This window comes from Bos indicus, chromosome 6, assembly GCF_029378745.1.
Source record: "Bos indicus isolate NIAB-ARS_2022 breed Sahiwal x Tharparkar chromosome 6, NIAB-ARS_B.indTharparkar_mat_pri_1.0, whole genome shotgun sequence".
In the NCBI taxonomy this organism is placed as follows: domain Eukaryota; kingdom Metazoa; phylum Chordata; class Mammalia; order Artiodactyla; family Bovidae; genus Bos; species Bos indicus.
In genome coordinates this window covers 116,242,765-116,261,083 of record NC_091765.1, presented here as the reverse complement: position 1 = coordinate 116,261,083, position 18,319 = coordinate 116,242,765, and the positions used below count along the sequence as shown (strand labels likewise).

At 47.3% G+C, this 18,319-nt stretch overlaps 1 protein-coding gene across 12 annotated transcripts in view; it reads left to right on the top strand.

Annotated features, from left to right (window-relative positions):
• Positions 1-136: 136 nt before the first annotated feature.
• The window catches only part of GRK4 (G protein-coupled receptor kinase 4), a 57,360-nt gene continuing 39,177 nt past the window's right edge, over positions 137-18,319 (top strand). For 5 of the 12 annotated variants that reach the window (XM_070790944.1, XM_070790942.1, XM_070790940.1 and 2 more), the window contains exons 1-2: positions 137-6,006; positions 15,606-15,701. In XM_070790944.1, coding sequence (XP_070647045.1) covers positions 5,862-6,006; positions 15,606-15,701 — 241 coding nt within the window. In that variant the 5' untranslated portion in view covers positions 137-5,861. Of the gene's footprint in view, positions 6,007-6,416; positions 11,024-15,605; positions 15,702-18,319 lie in introns of those variants that run through there. The other 7 variants (XM_070790935.1, XM_070790937.1, XM_070790936.1 and 4 more) reach the window with 7 other exon arrangements.

The following is an 18,319-nucleotide window of genomic DNA, read 5'->3' as shown; positions in this document are numbered from 1 at the left end:
CCCCGCGCAGCCTTCTCGCCCACAGGCCGAGCGACTACAACTCCCAGCAGGCCGCGCTCGCGCCCAGCACCTCCGCCCCGCGCGGGGCCTTCTGGGAGCGGTCGTGGCCCGCGAGGCGCCACCCCCGCCTCAGGGCGCTCTGGCTCCCTCGTCTGGAGAGCCGTTGGCGGGAAGCCGGCCGCTGTGCTAGTAGGTGGCGGCGGCGGCGGCGGCGGCGGCAGTAGCCGTCGCCGCCGGGGGCCGTGCCCCGGCCAGTGAACAGCTCTCAGGGCGATGGGGCCGGAAGCCTGTGCCACGGCGCGGCGGCGGTGACCGCGGGGAACCGGCCCTCTAGCTCCGCGGCCGCAGCCCCCGGCCCCGGAGGCAAGGCGGCCGGGCGCCCTCAGCGTACGAAGCGGCGTCGGCGTCGAAAGCGGACCCAGAGGCGGCGGCAAGGGTGGTGGCCGTGGCCGTGGCCGTGGCCGGGGCCGTGGCAGAAGCAGCAGGTGCAGGAGCGGCGGCCCGGGGCGGGACCCGACGCGGAGTCGGGCGAGCGATGCTCGGGGGCCGCCCCGCGGTTGGCCCCCGCCTCGCCCTCGCCTCCTCCCGCCGAGAGAGCCAGGCGACGGCGGCGGCGGCGGCGGCGGCGGCGGCGAAGACGACGGCGGTCGTCTATGGAGCTCGAGAACTTCTTGGCCAACACGATGCTGCTGAGAGCGCGCCAAGGTGGGTGCACAGCGGCGCCCCGACCCCGCCCGGGTCCTGAGCCCGTGCAGCCCCAGCCCTGCCGGGAACACCGACCCTGCCGCGGCCCCCGGATTTTCCGCGGAATCGGGACCCCCGGGCCCGCGCAGCCTGACTCTCTGGAGTGCGCGGTCAGCGAGTGGTCAGCCCGGGCACCTAACGCCTAAGCTGCTCCGTCGCCTTTCGGCGCCGCCTCGGGACCCGCGTGAAGGAAGCCCGCGCGCTTCTCCAGTCAGTCTGCTCTTGATCCCCTGTCCTGCCCTCCTTCCGGAACCTCGGGACGCAGTGTGGCTTCAGCGTCGGGCTAGCAGTGTGATCTGTCCCCAAGAGAGGAGGCCAGACCAACCAGTAAAGCCAGCGGCAAAGAACCGTGCCTTTGTGGTCTTCAAAGGGCCCCCGAAGAGAATTCTGTGAACCACCCTGGGAGACCCTTCCCTTAAGTGTCTATTGTTGTTGTTCAGTCTCTCAGTCGTGTCCGACTCTTCTGCGACCCGGTGGACTGTAGCCTGCCAGGCTCCTCTGTCCATGAGATTTCCCAGGCAAGAGCGGGGGACTGTTACCATAGCATCTCTTCTTGGGTTTGAGGTTTGATGGTGTCCAGACTTGTGTAGAGTGGGTTTTAGCCCGGCTTAGGGCTAAATCTTTAGGGAGAGATTGAACACATTAGGAAGAATTCATGCTGGTCGCCATGTAGAAGCAGCAGTTGGGCCAGCCCTTCTGCTTGCTGACCCTAGGAATATAGTTCTCTGGGGAGGTGACCCCTCTGCTGCTCCTGGAGAGATGGGAGAGCTGGAGGCAGAGCCCACCCATAGTTCTTCAGCCCCTTTGCTCTTAGGGATTCGGTGTGGGGTCAGCCGCTTCATCTTTGTGCTGGCAACAGAGTAAGTGCCCTCCTAAGGATGTGTATTTAATACAATCTGGAAGAAGTATTTTGTGTTCTGTCTCCCAGGGCTTCAGAGTTCCAGTCCTGGGTGCACATGTTGGCTAAGTCCTGGTGACCTGTGATGCTGCTGAGAAGCATCAATCAGTTCATCTTGTGATTAGTGCTTAACATTGTGTAAGAGAAATTAAACTGGAATATCAGACTTGGGGAGTTCTCTTTTTAAGCCACCTCCTTCCCATTTGTATCCTCAGCCTTTCAAGAAGAAAGATCTTGATTAAAATGTGCATGGTTTTTCACACCTTGGAGACTGCATCAGAAACACTGTGCAGGAAATTCTTGAAGTCACAGTGAGTGATGCAGAGAATTAGGGGTTACAACGGAGGGATTCTGAGTTCAGACGTAGTGAACTTTGTTATGTAAAGTGTTTGCTGTATTAGGAGTTGAAAATCAAGACCTCAATATTTTTGTGTGCTCACTTGAACCCCTCTGCGTAGAACGGAAGACGGGTAGGGAGAAGCCGGGTCCTGCTTTGCTGTTCAGGCCGTGGGGAGTCCTGAGTAAGATGGGGTGTTGATTGTCATCTGGCGCCCCTCACTCTGAACTCAACACTGATCGTAGAAGTGGACCATGCTCCATGGAAATCAGATCTGACTGAGGCTAAACCTGTTTTCTTTCTGCTCTGCTTTTATATCTGGGTATAATGAATGAATAGAGAATATTGTACAATAGAGAATATTGTACCAAACAGACTGCCTTACAGTGCTGTAGAGCTTAGGTAAGGAGGCACATGTAAGTGTGCTATAAATGCTAAATAACATAAAACCACTGTTTTCTGCCATAAAGCCTAGGACCATGTTGATAATTGCTTAAGGAATTTGTATTAAGTTTGTTCCCGCAACTCTGAACTTGTGGTTTTATAACTCTGAGGAGGCCTGCCCCCAGCAGCAGGAGTGTTTCCTCCTGTGGTAAAGGAGTCGCTACGTCAGTGTGGTTAATGCTTAGAGAAGTTGAATCGGAAATGTCAGAAAGATGCGAATATTAAGTGCTGCATGTTGGTTATGATTTAGGGTTGTTTACCCAAGTTGGAAACTGTTTATTTGCTTTAGGAGCTTGTAGAGTATTTCTCAGAAAGTACTTTCTTGGACACTTGTCTGTTCATGGTTGCTTACTCCTCCGTTAGTTCCTCTGGCTCCGTATTAGGAGATTAACTTCTGAAATGAGTGGACGGAGCCTGCAGTCACATGTTGGCCCTGGGAACTGCAGTGTTGTCAGTCCAGTCATTTCTTAGATTTATTTCAAGTAAAATCAGTCTCTTTTCTTTTTTTGGCCTCAGGTTTGTTGAGATCTTTTCACCTTTCTCAGGAGTGTCGGCAGATGATGTCTCATTGGAAAGAACTGTGTGTGTGTCACTATGCCAGGCTCACCCTGAGGAGGTATGAAATGAGCATGTTATTCATATAGGAAAGTACGGAAGTCACCGATTCTTTGGAAACTCAGCATTTTTCCCCGTGCGGGACATTTGTGAAGCAGCTGATGGCCTTTAATTGTTTCGAATGAGAAGCTGAAATTGTTTCACATCATGCTTTTAGGAGACTAACTCTATTTTGTCTTCTTGCAGAAATTAACCTTATAAACGCGCAGGGAGGAGGATATGATATGAACATTAAACGTGGATTTTGGTCATGTGTACGGGAGTTGGTGATGGACAGGTAGGCCTGGAGTGCTGCAGCCCATGGGGTCGCAGAGTCGGACACAACTGAGTGACTGAACTCAACTGAACTGATAGCAATTCTGTTGAGGTTTCAGGTTGTAGTTTTATCTACAGGTTTGTTTAGCACCTGACGTATAGTTGATATACCTTTTATCATTAATGCTATCTCTTGCTGAAGCTTCCTCATCAGGGTTTTTGGTTGCAAGGAGTTTCTATAAGTAGCTTATATACCTTCCAATTCCAGAAATTGGTTTGGACATGCTCTTGTATGCTTACTGTTCAAACTTTCTGTGCAGCAGGCTCTTCTTATTTTCTCGTTTGGTTCTTTCCTCCTTTCAGGGCCATTTTACCTTCATCCTCCTTGTCCGTGTCTCTGGTCTTCCAGCTCAGAGGCACTCTCTGCCCGCTGGGAATCTGGAACTTGGAGCTCACAGCACGGGGTAGCCAGTGGTTCTCGGCTAAATTGTCATCTGTTGTAAGAACAGGACAAACTCTTACTTTTATTGTTTATCCCTTTCTGTGCTGGCCATATAATTGGCACTTAGTCGACAGTTGGAGATTAAGGGGGGCAATTTGGTAATTTCAAAAAAGAGAAGGTGAAATTTGTGCTGAAAACTAAAGGACTGGCTTGATACGGAGGGCTTAAGGCATGTTCAGGTTTGATCGCAGAGCCTGATGGTTGATAGCTGAGAACAGGTAGCATTAGTGGGGGTTTGCAGCATCCAGGCAGCGCGCTCAGTTCTCTCTGGGCGCTACCCAAGCTCGGCCTAGACCTCATTCTCCTGTTCTTCAGAGCTGGGACTTCGAACAGCCCTCCTTCACAGTGTTGGCGGGAGGGCTGCGTGGATTAATGTGGTAGAGTGCTTGGTACTTAGAAAGTGCTCAGTAAATAATCATGGTGGTTGTGGTTGTAGGTTTGTTATGTCCAGAACCTTGATGATGAGCTGACACATTGCACCTGTGATCATTTAGTTGACCTCGAACCTGGCTCCTTGTCTCATTCTTCGGCGTTCTCTTCCTGAGTCCCCACGTGCAGGAGGTCCTTGAATCTCATTTATTCTTGAGCTTTATTATTTGTCTTGTTCATTTTTCATTTGTGTCTTCTCCCAGTACCCCCTTAGATGATTCTCTACACCTCTTAAGTTGACTGAGGGCAGTGGTTTCCTAGCTGGTCTCTACTTTCAGAGTTTTTTCTCTTTTATAATCCCCAAGGCTGCTAGAACACTCTTTCTAAAACACAGAGTTGTTCTCTTTAATAATCTCCTGTTTAAAATTTGGCCCTGGAGCTTCATCCCGGGTCACATCCAAATGCCTTAGTTCATCATGGCCCAGAGGGTCCTGCCTGACCACTGGCCTGCTCTCCTCTCCTTGTGCATAGCAGCTGTGGGTCACACCAGTTCATGCCCCTGGGCTTTTCTGTCCTGCCTGGCAAAGTCTTCTTCTTCCTTCCTGTTCCAGGAAGTCTGTTCTGGGAAGTGTCCGAGGCTGTGCAGAAGGCTTGGTCACTGCCTCCCTCCAGCCCCTGCTGTGCCCAGGAGACACTCTCGCTGCGCTGGGCATGCCTGGGACAGCTTTGGGTCTCCTCTCCTGGCTCACCAGCACCCAGCACTGTGCTAGCGCTCAGTCTCTTTGCAAATGCCAAATGCTGGCTGAGGACAGAAGAGCACGTCTCAGAAAGTCCCTCAGTACTGGTAAGAACCAGAAATTGAGATTTCAAAATAAGCTGTCTTTTTAGACTTCCCTGGTGGCTCAGATGGTAAAGCGTCTGTACAATGCGGGAGACCTAGGTTCAATCCCTGGGTTGGGAAGATCCCCTGGAGAAGGAAATGGCAGTCCACTCTAGTACTATTGCCTGGAAAATCCCATGGACAGAGGAGCCTGGTAGGCTACAGTCCATGGGGTCGCAGAGAGTCGGACACGACTGAGCAACTTCACTTTAGACTAGCAGTCTGGAAATAGGGACCGAGACCTGAGATTTTATTCAACTTTGGGGCATCAGTTGACCCCATACTTGTAAATGTTAAGTCTAGTACCGGAATGTTTATAGTACCTTTATTCATAATCGTCTCAAATTGGAAATAACCTTTCCACCCAAAGGGTATCAGTAAGAGAATGGATGAACAAGCCATGAAGCTCCGTAATTCCGTGCTGCCTTAGAAGAGAGAACTACTGACACGCACAACAGCTAGGCGTGTGTTGAGGGGAAGAGCAGGAGAAGCTGCAGTCCTCCATGATTTCCTGAGCTTGAAGAGAAATTGAATAATCCATGGTCATCACAGTGGTGATTGCCTGGAGGAAGGGGAGGGGCTGACACAGAAGAGGAGCTTTGGGGGATGGTGAGCACGCCCTGTTTATTGATCTGGGTGGTAATTGCACACATACGTTCATAGAAATTCGTCAAACAATATTCTTAAGATTAGTGCATATTATTGTGCAAATTATATCTGGTACAAGTTTTGTTTTTAGAGGAAAAAAAATTATAGAATGTTCTGATACTACCCTAGTGGTCCAGTGGTTGAGAATCCACCTTCCAGTGCAGGGGACATGGGTTTGATCCCTGGTCGAGGACCCCGCCTGCCGCAGGGCAGCTCAGCCCGTGCACTGCAACTCAGGAGAAGCCCGGGAGCCACAGGGGAGAGCCACACACAGCCACGGAGCCTCCCTGCCTCTGTGAGACCAGGGCAGCCAGGTGAGCAAGTGTCAGAGGTCACCATGAAGGTTAAAGACACAAATCCTGTCAACAGCGTGATCTTCCCTAAAACATGTTCCCTAAAGGCTTGGTTAGCTTTGCTTGTGAACATGCCTGAGTTTGGTGCCTTGTCCCTTCTCTGGAAGAAGGGCTGGCGTTGGTTCTTTTTATTATCTGTTTAGTTTCTTTAATAGTTATTCTGATATTCAAGATTCCTGTTTCTTCTTATGTTTGGTAATGTATATTTTCTAAAAAAAATTCTTGTCTACATTTTCAAACTTATTTGGCATAAATTTTATTTGTAACATTTTCATACTATTTTATAATTACAATTGTGATCTTTTTAATTTGGAGTATTATTTGTGTGTGCCTGTCATTTTTAATTAGACTTGCAAAAGATTTTTCTGTTTTCTATTTTATTAATCTTTTCAGTGAATCAGCTTTTGGTTTCATATGCTGTTGTATGTTTGCCTTCTATTTTACTAATTTCCACTTATATTATTATTTTGATTTTGATTTGCTTCTAGCTTCTTGAGTTGAATGCTTAATCCATTTCTTCTTTTTTCTTCCATTCCTTCATCAGGAATTTATTGACCATTTTATTTTATACTAGAGACTGTGGTTGGTACTGCGAGTAAACCATGAACTCAGCAGAAAATTTGCCTTTGAGGAGGTGACAGGCAAATGCTGAACATTAGTGTCCTAACTTGAGACTAAAGGCACTCTGATTAACAGAAAGTCATCTCTGAAAGAAGTAAAAGATCTGGGACCAGAAACGAATGAGCGTCTGCATCCAGTCTCCCACGCCTAGACTTATTTATCAGTCTCTTACTCAGTAGGACTTTGTGATCAGTGCACTGCTCTTGGATGAGCTAAGGCTTCAGACAGGTTACTTTCTGGTTAAATTAAGCACAGTTGTATAGAACGGGCAGCAGTCATGTGTTTCCAGTTCCCCAGTAGTAAGGCTTGTTCTGTTCAGATTGGGCAACTATTTCTTCTCTGCCTGGACTGTGCCCTCACCAGACGATCACTGTCTCGTGTTGTGTTGGCTCACTTCCTGGGTTCCAGGCCTTCCTTCTGTCATCGTCACTGGCATGGTGAGGGCTTTCCCCTTTCCAGTATCCCTGCACAGTGGTCGCTGCCTGTTCCTGGTCATTAGGGAAAGGCCCTCTTCCAGGCCTGAGACACTACAGCCCCCTGACTGCCCTGAACTGTAGAACCTTATCCTGGGTCTTCTGCCAGTTGATTCTGTGTTCTGTTTACACTTGAAGAGCTGGGGAGTGCCTTTTAAATGCTCTCCTTTGACAGAATAACAACAGAGATGGGAGTTCTAATGTTCTCCAGTGCTCAAGTTCCTGGACCTGTAGAAGTTCAGGAATTTTACTGTTTAACTGTTTTGGACCAGCAGACATGTCAGCTGTATTAATATTCACCTTAACACTCAGGTTGAAGTAACCCTTATGGTTTCTCACCAGGACAGTAATGTTGTTTCACCCCTTGTTGATATTGTTTCCCTCCCATTTCTTACTGAATATACAATATGAGTGGGGATGTCCAATTTTAGCCCAGTTGACACTTTTCAGTGTTTTTACTCTTGTGCATAAAGCATCCCAATCATATTCTGTTACCCAAAAAAGAGGGATCCATGTTTCAAATGAAACACATCTGAATGTAATCAACTAACTCATTCAAAAAAATTCTCACTGTTGTACTAAATAGAATCTGAATGAGCACTTCCCCATTCAGCCTGGCCGTGTGTCCGGCCAGCGGCCACTCGTCGTGCTCATGCTGGACAGCACAGTTCTAGAAAACAATGATAATGTCGCTGCATGTTGGATGAGGAGAAACGTAGGTCCTAAAATAAACTGTTTCCTTCACAAATGAGAAAATATTCTTCTAAAGTAAAAAAAAAAAAAAAAAAGTGCTAAAGAAGTAAAGTCCTCCAAATGAATATTTTTAAGCTAAACTATTTTCTGTCAATATAAATTACCATTAGCAATCTAATAAATTGCAGTACCTTAGATTTTAAAAATATAATTCTCTAACACCCACTTTATGTCTTGGTGTCTACCAAGTGTGAGCCAACATCCGCTGGATCATCGAAAAAGCAAGAGAGTTCCAGAAAAACATATATTTCTGCTTTATTGACTATGCCAAAGCCTTTGACTGTATGGATCACAATAAACTGTGGAAAATTCTGAAAGAGATGGGCATACCAGACCACCTGACCTGCCTCTTGAGAAACCTGTATGCAGGTCAGGAAGCAACAGTTAGAACTGGACATGGAACAACAGACTGGTTCCAAATAGGAAAAGGAGTATGTCAAGGCTGTATATTGTCACTCTGCTTATTTAACCTATATGCAGAGTACATCATGAGAAACGCTGGACTGGAAGAAGCACAAGCTGGAATCAAGATTGCCGAGAGAAATATCAATAACCTCAGATATGCAGATGACACCACCCTTACGGCAGAAAGTGAAGAAGAACTAAAGAGCCTCTTGATGAAAGTGAAAGAGGAGAGTGAAAAAGTTGGCTTAAAGCTCAATGTTCAGAAAACTAAGATCATGGCATTTGGTCCCATCACTTCATGGCAAATAGATGGGGAAACAGGGTCTGACTTTATTTTATTGGGCTCCAAAATCACTGCAGTTGGTGATTGCAGCCATGAAATTAAAACACGCTTACTCCTTGGAAGCAAAGTTACGACCAACCTAGACAGCATATTAAAAATCAGAGACATTGCTTTGTCAACAAAGGTCCATCTAGTCAAGGTTTTTCCAGTGGTCATGTATGGATGTGAGAGTTGGACTGTGAAGAAAGCTGAGCACCGAAGAATTGATGCTTTTGAACTGTGGTGTTGGAGAAGACTCTTGAGAGTCCCTTGGACTGCAAGGAGGTCCAACCAGTCCATCCTAAAGGAGATCAGTCCTGGGTGTTCATTGGAAGGACTGATGTTGAAGCTGAAACTCCAGTACTTTGGCCACCTGATGCAAAGAACTGACTCATTGGAAAAGACCCTGATTCTGGGAAAGATTGAGGATAAGAGGAGAAGGGGACGATAGAGGATGAGATGGTTGGATGGCATCACTGACTTAGTGGACACGGGTTTGGGTAAACTCCGGGAGTTGGTGATGGACAGGGAGACCTGGTGTGCTGCGGTTCATGGGGTCGCAAAGAGTCAGACACAACTGAGCGACTGAAGTGAACTGAACTAAAGTGTGAGAAGTATAAAGATTGTCCCCGTTGTTTGGAGCTCACGGGCTGGTGAAGGGGTAGGTTGACAATAATTGACATGCAGGGCAATGTGACAAGGAGGACGTGGCCAGAGCTGCTTAAACAGGTGAAGGGACCCACTCTGCCTGGGAACACGGAGAAGACTTCACAGAGGAGGAGATCGTGGCGAGCTGAGCCTGGAAGGACAAACAGGAGTTTCCCAGACGAACAGAGAGGAAGGAGCCCTGCAGCCAGAGAAGAGCAGGACACGGGGTGCAAAGGGTGGAAGAAGCCGGCCGTGCTCAGGGAGCCGTGTGGCGTCCACACAGGTGGTACAGAGGAGAGTCCCGGAGAGCAGAGGCTGGAAACCACCAACTGGGGAGGGGGCTTCACGGCCAGTTTTGTGTTCGGTAAGATCACCTTGGTGTAGTCTGAGAGAGACAGACTGCAGGCAAGGGAAGTCAGGGTGGGGCTTTTGCCCAGTTCACCTGAGAAATGCTGAGTCTGGACAAAAGGGACGACAGGACGAGGAGAGGAGGGGGCAGACGCTAGAGGATCTGGGGGCGGAAGTAATGGGACCTGGCGGCAGGCAGGCTGTGGGATGTGAGAGAGAGAGCAGGGCCTGGGAAGCCTCCCAGGTCTCTGATTATAACCAGGCCTCCCCCACAGGGTGCCGTTTTCCGTGGGGCTTCCTTGTGGTCCAGTGGCTAAGACTGCGTGCTCTCCATGCGGGGGCCGGGTTGGATCTCTGGTCAGGGGACTGGATCCCGCATGCTGCAACTAAGACCTGGCATAGCCAAATAAATAAATTTTAAATTCCTGTTGCTTAAAAAAAAAAAATCCTGTTTCTAACCGATATCATCTGCCAACCTTCAGCCCAAATTTCATTTCCAGAGCAGACGCCACCAATAGACAAGTAATTTCTAACTTAACGGATTATCGGATCTTAAGCTCATAAGTGAGGGATATACCGAACAACAGAGATGGGAACAAATCAGCTGAATTACAACATTTCAATCCTATATAGAAGGCTTTAGTCCATTAACCATCAAAAGCTACAGTGTCTGACATAATATTTCAGGTTGATTAACTTTACTTTAAACTGCAAAGCAGAAAGACCAGCCTGGGGGAGGAATAGCTGAAACACAGAGTTAAGCTGAAACTCTTGGTGATAGCCTCCATTTTAATTAATGTTCTATTACTCATTGCTATTGACTTTTAAAAATAGTTTCATGTTAAGTATACTAAAAACAATGCTGGACATATTCACATTAATGTGAAATTCCCACTAATTTCTGACAAGGGAAAATACATTTTCTCCAGCCTGAAACTTTGATTATTGGCTGCGGTCATCAGGACCTAAGATGCTCAGGAATCTTTGTAAAGCACTTCATCTAACTCCACGTCATTTTCATCCCCTGGGACCTAGCAGCAGATCTGCTGTCTGAAAGGCGAGACCTGGATGCAGGGCTCTATGGTCTGGGACCACAGACAGTGCTTCCAGTAGGCAGGGTAGCTGCCCTGGCTGCAAACGGTCAGCATGAAGACACAGCATGAGAGAGATCAGTTCCCCTGTTTGACAAGGCCTCCTCCCAACTCTCATCCTCACTGAGCTGATGAATGGTCCAGGACGTTTGGGGAAGTTTCCTCAGGTGACGATAACTTCACTGTATCTGCGTGATTCCTCTGAAACTGGTGTGTGTGCACTCAGTCACTGAGTCGTGTCTGACCCTTTGTGACACCGTGGACTGCGCCCCGCCAGGCTCCTCTGCCCATGAAATTCTCCAGGCAAGAATACTGAGGTGGGTTGCTATTTTCTTCTCCAGGGGATCTTCCCAAACCAGGGATCTGACCCGAGTCTCTGCATTCAGAGGCAGATTCTTTATCACTGAGCCATCTGGGAGGCCCTCTGGAGCCGGTACCGTGGGAGAAAGCAATTTTTCCCTCGGGATTTCCCTGGTGTCCTGTGGCCAAGACTCCAAGCTCCCAATGCAGGGGGCCCGGGTTTCAGGGAACTGGATCCCATATGCCACAACGAGAGTTCACCTGCTGCAACTGAAGACCCCACATGCCGTAACTAAGACCTCATGCAGCCAAATAAGTTTTTTCAAAAATGCAGGTTTTGCCTTGTTGGAAAATACCTTGGTTTTCTGTTCTGTCTCAGTGTCATCTTGCACTCTCAGGCTGGGTGGCCATCACGGTTCTCCAGCTTGTGTCTCCAGCCTGCTGCTGTGGATGCAATGCCTGCTCCCTGCCCCCACCCCAAAGTCACCTACTGTCACCTACTGATGCTCGGGGGCCCACTGGGAAGGGATTTGGAGGCAGGGCATTTGCGGGTAACTGTGTGTGGACGAGGTTGTGGGAGCGGGGGCTTTTGATGATTAACACCCTTATAAACAGAGAGCAGGTACCGAGGAACGGCCGTGTGAGGACGGAACAAGGACAGGCATATCTAAACCAGGCACCAGATCTGCTGGCGCCTTGATCTCGGATGTCCCGCCTCAGAGCCCTAAGAAATGGGTGCTTGTTGTCCGAGTCGTGCCACCTGTGGTGACCTGTCGCGGCAGCCTCAGTGGTACGGATCTGCAAATCGACTCTCCACCTGCCCACTAGGCATCAGTGCTCCTAGACCTCAGTGCACACAAAACAGTCAGAACTAGAATCTTAATTCTCCTGCCCCAATTTTTCCTTTCAGCATCTCAGCTGAAGCTCAGGCCCCAAATCCTAGAATTGCCTTGATTGTTATACAGCATCTCCAGTCACTGGACAATTATTTTCATATCTCTCTTCAAAATGTAATCGACTCTGACCTCTTGCCACCTCCATCTGGAAGACTGCAGTTGCTGCTGCTTCGGCTCACTTCTGCCTTTCTGACTCAGTGGTCTGTTCTCAACACACCAGCCAGCATGATTCTGTTAAAGTTCATGTTGGGTGTCAGCCTTCTCTACCTTCTTCATGGCTTTGCAGTCTGAGTAAAAGTAGAAACATTGGAATTACCAGGACAGCCAAAAATAAATAATTTTTTTTTTTTTTAAAGAAATGAAGAATGCCTTTGTGGGCTCATTTGTAGACTGAACAGGGCTGAGGAAAGACTGAGCTTCAGGATGTGATAGTAGAAATTTCTGAAACTGAAAAGGAGAAAAAAAAGACAAGAGAAATCAGAACACCCAAGAACTGTGAGACAGCTACAAAAAGTGTAACATGCATATAAGGGAAGACCAGAAGGGGAAGAAACAGAGAAAGAAGTGGAAGAGATTTGAAACAATAATAACTGAAAATTTCCCCAAACTAATGTCAGACATCAAGTCAAAATCCAGGAAGCTCAGAAAACACCAAATAGGAGAAATGTCCCCAAAAACTACACCTAGGCAAATCACATTCAAAGACATGGAAATCACACCAAACACACAAAATAAGAATGGTAACTACGAAGAAACAAACAACCCCAAATATACAGAATTCAAAGGTAAAGAAAAAAACCAGAAAGAAGCCAGAGAGAAGAACACCTTACTTCCAGAGGATGAAAGATAGGAATTGCATCTGACTTCCGAGAAACTACACAGAATTTCTTACGAAAATATCCCTCAAAAATGAAGAACATAGACTTTCCAGTTCAGTTCCGTCGCTCAGTCATGTCTGACTTTGCGACCCCATGGACTGCAGCACGCCAGACTTAACTGTCCATCACCAACTCCTGGAGCTTGCTCAAACTCCATCGAGTTGATGATGCCATCCAGCCATCTCATCCTCTGTCGTCCCCTTCTCCTGACTTCAGTCTTTACTTTGCAGTTTTTTTGATAAGGTAATTTTACTGCCTGTGAAGTGGCATAGTGTTATTTGAGAGTGGACTTGGATTAGTCATAAATATATATTATTAACTCTGAAACAACCACTAAAAACAATTTAAAGAGAAGTATAATTTATATACTAAGATGAGAAAATTGTTTCATAATATCAATTATAACTGAAAGGCAAAAAAAAGAATGGAAGACAACAAGAACAAAGAACAAGGGCAAGAAATAGAAAAGAGTGACTAATATTGTATATGGTAATCCAACTATGTTAGTAATCACTTTTCATGTGAGTGGTCTAAGTATGCCGATTCTAAGAGGTTGTCAGAGTGTAAGAAATAACAAGACCCAACTCTATGTTGTCTACAGGAAAGCCATCTTAAATACAGAGATGCGTTTAGGTTAAAGACAGAGACGGAGAAAGATGCACCGTGCCAACACTTGTCGAAAGACGGCGGTGCGCGGTGGCGCCCCACTAGCTGTCCGTTTCATCTACGCAGCGGCGCCACCTAGCGTCCGTTTCATGCGCAGCAGTGGCGCCCCCTAGCTGTCCGTTTCATCTGCGCAGCGGCGCCCCCTAGCTGTCCGTTTCATGTGCAGCAGTGGCGCCCCACTAGCTGTCCGTTTCATCTGCGCAGCGGCGCCCACTAGCTGTCTGTTTCATACGTGATAGTGCTCAGAAGCCAATGCTGCTCTCTCAGCTTGTCTCCTCTCCTTCCTGCACTGTGTCCACAAGTTCATTCTCTGAATCTTCGCTTCTGTTCCTGACCTGCAAATGGGTTCATCAGCATCATTTTTCTAGATTCCGTATATATGTGTTAATGTGAAGAGCCTATCATTGTAAAGACCCTGAAGCTGGGAAAGACAGGGCAAGAAGAGAAGTGGGTGGCAGAGGATGAGAGAGTTGGATAGCATCACTGACTCAATGGACATGAGTTTGAGCAAGCTCTGGGAGATGGTGAAGGACAGGGAAGCCTGGCGTGCTGTAGTCCATGGGGTCGCAGAGAGAGTCAGACATGACTTAGTAACGGAATAATAACAGTGTATTGCTCTTTCTGACTCACTTCACTCTGTATGACAGGCTTGAGGCTCATCCACATGGCTACTGATGACTCAATTGCGTTCCTTTTCTTGGCTGAGTAATACGCCGTTGTATGTATATACCACACCATCTTTATCCATTCCTCTGTCAGGGTACTGAGCTCAGTGCTCTGTGGCATCCTGGAGGGGTGGGGTGGTGGGGTGGAAGGGAGGTTCACGAGGGAGGGGATGTGTGAATGCAACGTGGCTGATTGATGATATACAGCAGAAACTGACAAAACATTGTAAAGCAGTTATATTCCAAGAAAAACATCCGCCTACCTTCCTTGTTGTCATCGTCGTTTTTCAGTCGCTCAGTCGTGTCTGACTGTGACCCTGTGGACTACAGCACACCAGGCCCCTACCCATAGGTAACTATTACTCTGATTTATGTAAGTTTCAGCTGTTTTTGAAATTTATATCAGTGTAATTATACTGTCTGAATTCTTTTGTGTCCAACTTCCTTTGACTTCCCAGATAGCTCAGTTGGTAAAGAATCCTCCTGCAATGCAGGAGACCCCGGTTCGATTCCTGGGTCGGGAAGATCCCCTGGAGAAGGGAAAGGCTACCCACTCCAGTATTCTGGCCTGGAGAATTCCATGGACTGTATAATAGTCCACGGGGTCTCAAAGAGTCGGATACGACTGAGCAACTTTCACTCACTTTCCTTTACTCAGGATTGTTTTTGAAATCCGTTCATGCTGCAGGTGGTGTTCAGTTGTACTCAAATAGCACAGTTTTTTGCCCCTGCCCCAAGAAGACAACAGGAGTGCCTGTATCCGTCCACACAGCTGAAGCTTCAGAGGAAGGAAGGTCATCAACAGTAAAGATGAAAGGGACTTCCCTGGTGGTCCAGTGGTTAAGAATCTGCCTTCCATTGCAGGGCATGGGGGTTTGATCCCTGCTTGGGGAACTACCATCCCAGATGCTCTGGGGCAGCTAAGCCCCTGCCCCTCAGCTACTGAGCCTGCTCACTGCAGCCTGGGCACTGCAACTGGAGAGAAGCCTGCAGGCTGCAGCTAGGACCTGGCACAGCCAAATAATAAATAAAAACGTCTTTCTAAACTATTATCTAATTGCTCTTCCTACCATTCTTGTCTTGCTAGGGACAGTCCTCCTAGGCCTTTCAGAGGCTTGCATCCTCACCTCCGAGGTCTCTGCTCATGTGTGGCCCAGAGGGGCCTCTCCTGGTCCCATCTCAGCCCAACGAGCACCCTCCGCCTTTGCGTGGCCTGGTTTTGTTTCACACCATTTATCACTGTGTGTGTGTGTGCGTGTGCGTGTGCACGTGTGCTCTGTCACTTCAGTCACGTCTGACTCTTTGCAGTCCTATGGACTGTAGCCCACCAGGCTCGTCTGTCCATGGGGTTCTCCAGGCAAGAATACTGGACTGGGTTGCCATGCCCTCCTCCAGGGGATCTTCCCAACCCAGGGATCACCTGAGTGGAAGTAAGTAGCTGTTAGAAATGCGTAGTTCTGAATGTTACAGAAATCCTTTTTTTTTTCTTTTTAGGAGGGATTAACAAGAAAAGTGGCCGCAGTAAGAAATGGAGGGAGATGCTGAGACTTCCCCCGGTCAGCCAGTGCAGCGAGCTTCGCCAGTCTGTCGGTGAGTACGGAGGCGCGCCTGCCTCTCCGGAGGCCGCGTCTAGTGCGTGGTGTTTCCCTCTGTTGGATGTTATTTTCTCTTGAGTGCCTTGTTTGTTTCAAATCCTCTATGATAGATTCTCCTTATACCATCGGGATTCTTCACAGGAAGAAACCGCATAGGTTTTCTAATGTGCGTTAGAAACATAAAGTATATGGCTATTGACTTTTTCATTAAAAAGGTCTTGGAAATTCCCTGGTGATCCAGTGAGTAGGACTCCACACTTCTTTCACTGCTGTGGGCCCAGGTTCCGATCCCTGGTCGGGGAACTAAGATCCCACAAGCTGTGCAGCACGACCAAATAAATAAGTAAAATTAGGAACATTCTGTAAGGTGTGTATAGGCCCATTGTTCTGGATGGAACTGAAGAGAAATGTGCCAATCATCCCCTCTAGAGGGGAACGCTGGTAACCCTTTTCCATTCTTCTTCCAAACAGTTCTCTATGCGTGTGGACAGGAATTCTTGATGGGAACTTCAGGAAAAGAGTGGTCAGATAAACAATAAGATGCGTCAGTGTCATGGGCCACTCTACAGCTGTGAGAGTGTTAGCCACGGGTCCTGACGTGAGCCAGGAACTCATGTGCAGAGCCGTGCGTGAGGGCAGCCATCACTGTTTAGAGATGTGATTTCCAGTTCAAAGGATATACATTCAAAGTGTTGATGTTCCCAAGTTGCCTCTGCAAACTCTGTCACCTTTCCCTTGCCTGGGACTTTGCTAACACTGATTGTTGCCAGTGTTTTTCATCTTTTTGTTGTTGTTCAGTCGCTTATTTGTATCCGACTCTTTGTGACCCCATGGACTGCGACATGCCAGGCTCACTGTCCGTCACTGTCTCCTGAAGTTTGCTCAGATTCATGTCAAATTGTAATTTGAAAAATGGTCTCATTTTAATTATGGATGGAATTGAGCAGTTTCCTTGGGTTTTTCAATTTTATTTTCTTCTAATTCATTTGTAAAATTTCTTTGTATGTGAAATGAGTTATCCTTTTATATTCAATGTGAATACATTTTCTATTTCTGCTCTTGCCTTTTGACTTGCAGTATTTTTTCAATATGGACGTTTTAATTTTTTATGTAGACAAATATATCAATATTTTTCTTCTTAGCCTCTGAACTTTTTGTTGTATTTAGGGAAGACACCTTTACTCCAAGATAATTTTTTTTTAATCTGTTTTTTCTTTAGTACCATTATAATTCCTTTTAAAGAAAGTTTAAATATTTTAACTATCAAAATTAACTTCAGATAGCATAAAGTCAGAGTATTTTTCCCCTAGAAAAACATATCCAACCTTATTATTTAACCTCATTACATCTTTTTTCTCATTATGTTTTAAAAACAACAATTTTTTTTAGATATAATTAGCATACCCTATAATTCACCTGTTTAAAGTGTATAATTCAGTGGTTTTTAACATATTCACAGAGTTGTGCAACCATTACCACAGTCAGTTTTTCAGTTTTACAACATTTCCATCACCCGGAAAGAAACCCCGTGCTCCCTGGTAGTGCTCCCGTTCCCGCCCGCACGTCCAGCCACGGGCAGCCACGCGTCCACCTCTGTGTCCATGGATCTGCCGATCCTGGACATTTCATATAGATGGGAACTGTACACTCTGTGGGCTTGTGTGACTGGCTTCTTTTCACTTAACCTCATCTCTTCCGAGTTCCTGCGCTGTGTGGCGTGGATCAGTACTTACCTCCTTTTGTTGTCAAATACTCTTCCACTGTACATGTTATACTTATCCATTCATCATTTCATAGACATTGAGTTGTTTTCCATTTTTTGTCTGTTATGAATAATATGGCTACAGTTCAGTTCAGTTGCTCAGTTGTGTCCGACTCTTTACGACCCCATGGACTGCAGCACGCCAGGCCTCCCTGTCCATCACCAACTCCCGAAGTTTACTCGATCTCATGTCCATTGAGTCGGTAACGCCATCCAACCAGCTAGCTCATCCTCTGTCTTCCCCTTCTCCTCCCGCCTTCAGTCTTTCCCAGCATCACGGTCTTTTCTAACGAGTCAGTTCATCACATCAGGTGGCCAAAGTTATTCATGTACAATTCTTTTTTAATTGTGGTAAAATAAACGTAACAGAAGTGGCCACTTTAACCGTTTTGAAGTGTGAAGTTCAGTGGTGTTTGTTTGGAGATTGTACGTGTGTCTGAGAAGGACCTCTGTCTGCCCTGTGCTGCCTACATGATGCAGATCTGTTGCAGCTCGGGGCTAGCTGCTCTGAGCCCTCGATTTCCTCAACGTCCCCGAGAGCGGCCCTCCCTGTCGTTGCCTCCTCACCGCTGAGGGACTTGGAACTGGAACCAGTTGCCTTCTGAGACACTTTTATTGTGAGAAACTGGCCCTTCCCTCGGAGAAGGCAATGGCACCCCACTCCAGTACTCTTGCCTGGAAAATCCCATGGACGGGGGAGCCTGGTGGGCTGCAGTCCATGGGGTCGCTAAGAGTCGGACACGACTGAGCGACTTCACTTTGACTTTTCACTTGCATGCATTGGAGAAGGAAGTGGCAACCCACTCCAGTGTTCTTGCCTGGAGAATCCCAGGGACGGGGAAGCCTGGTGG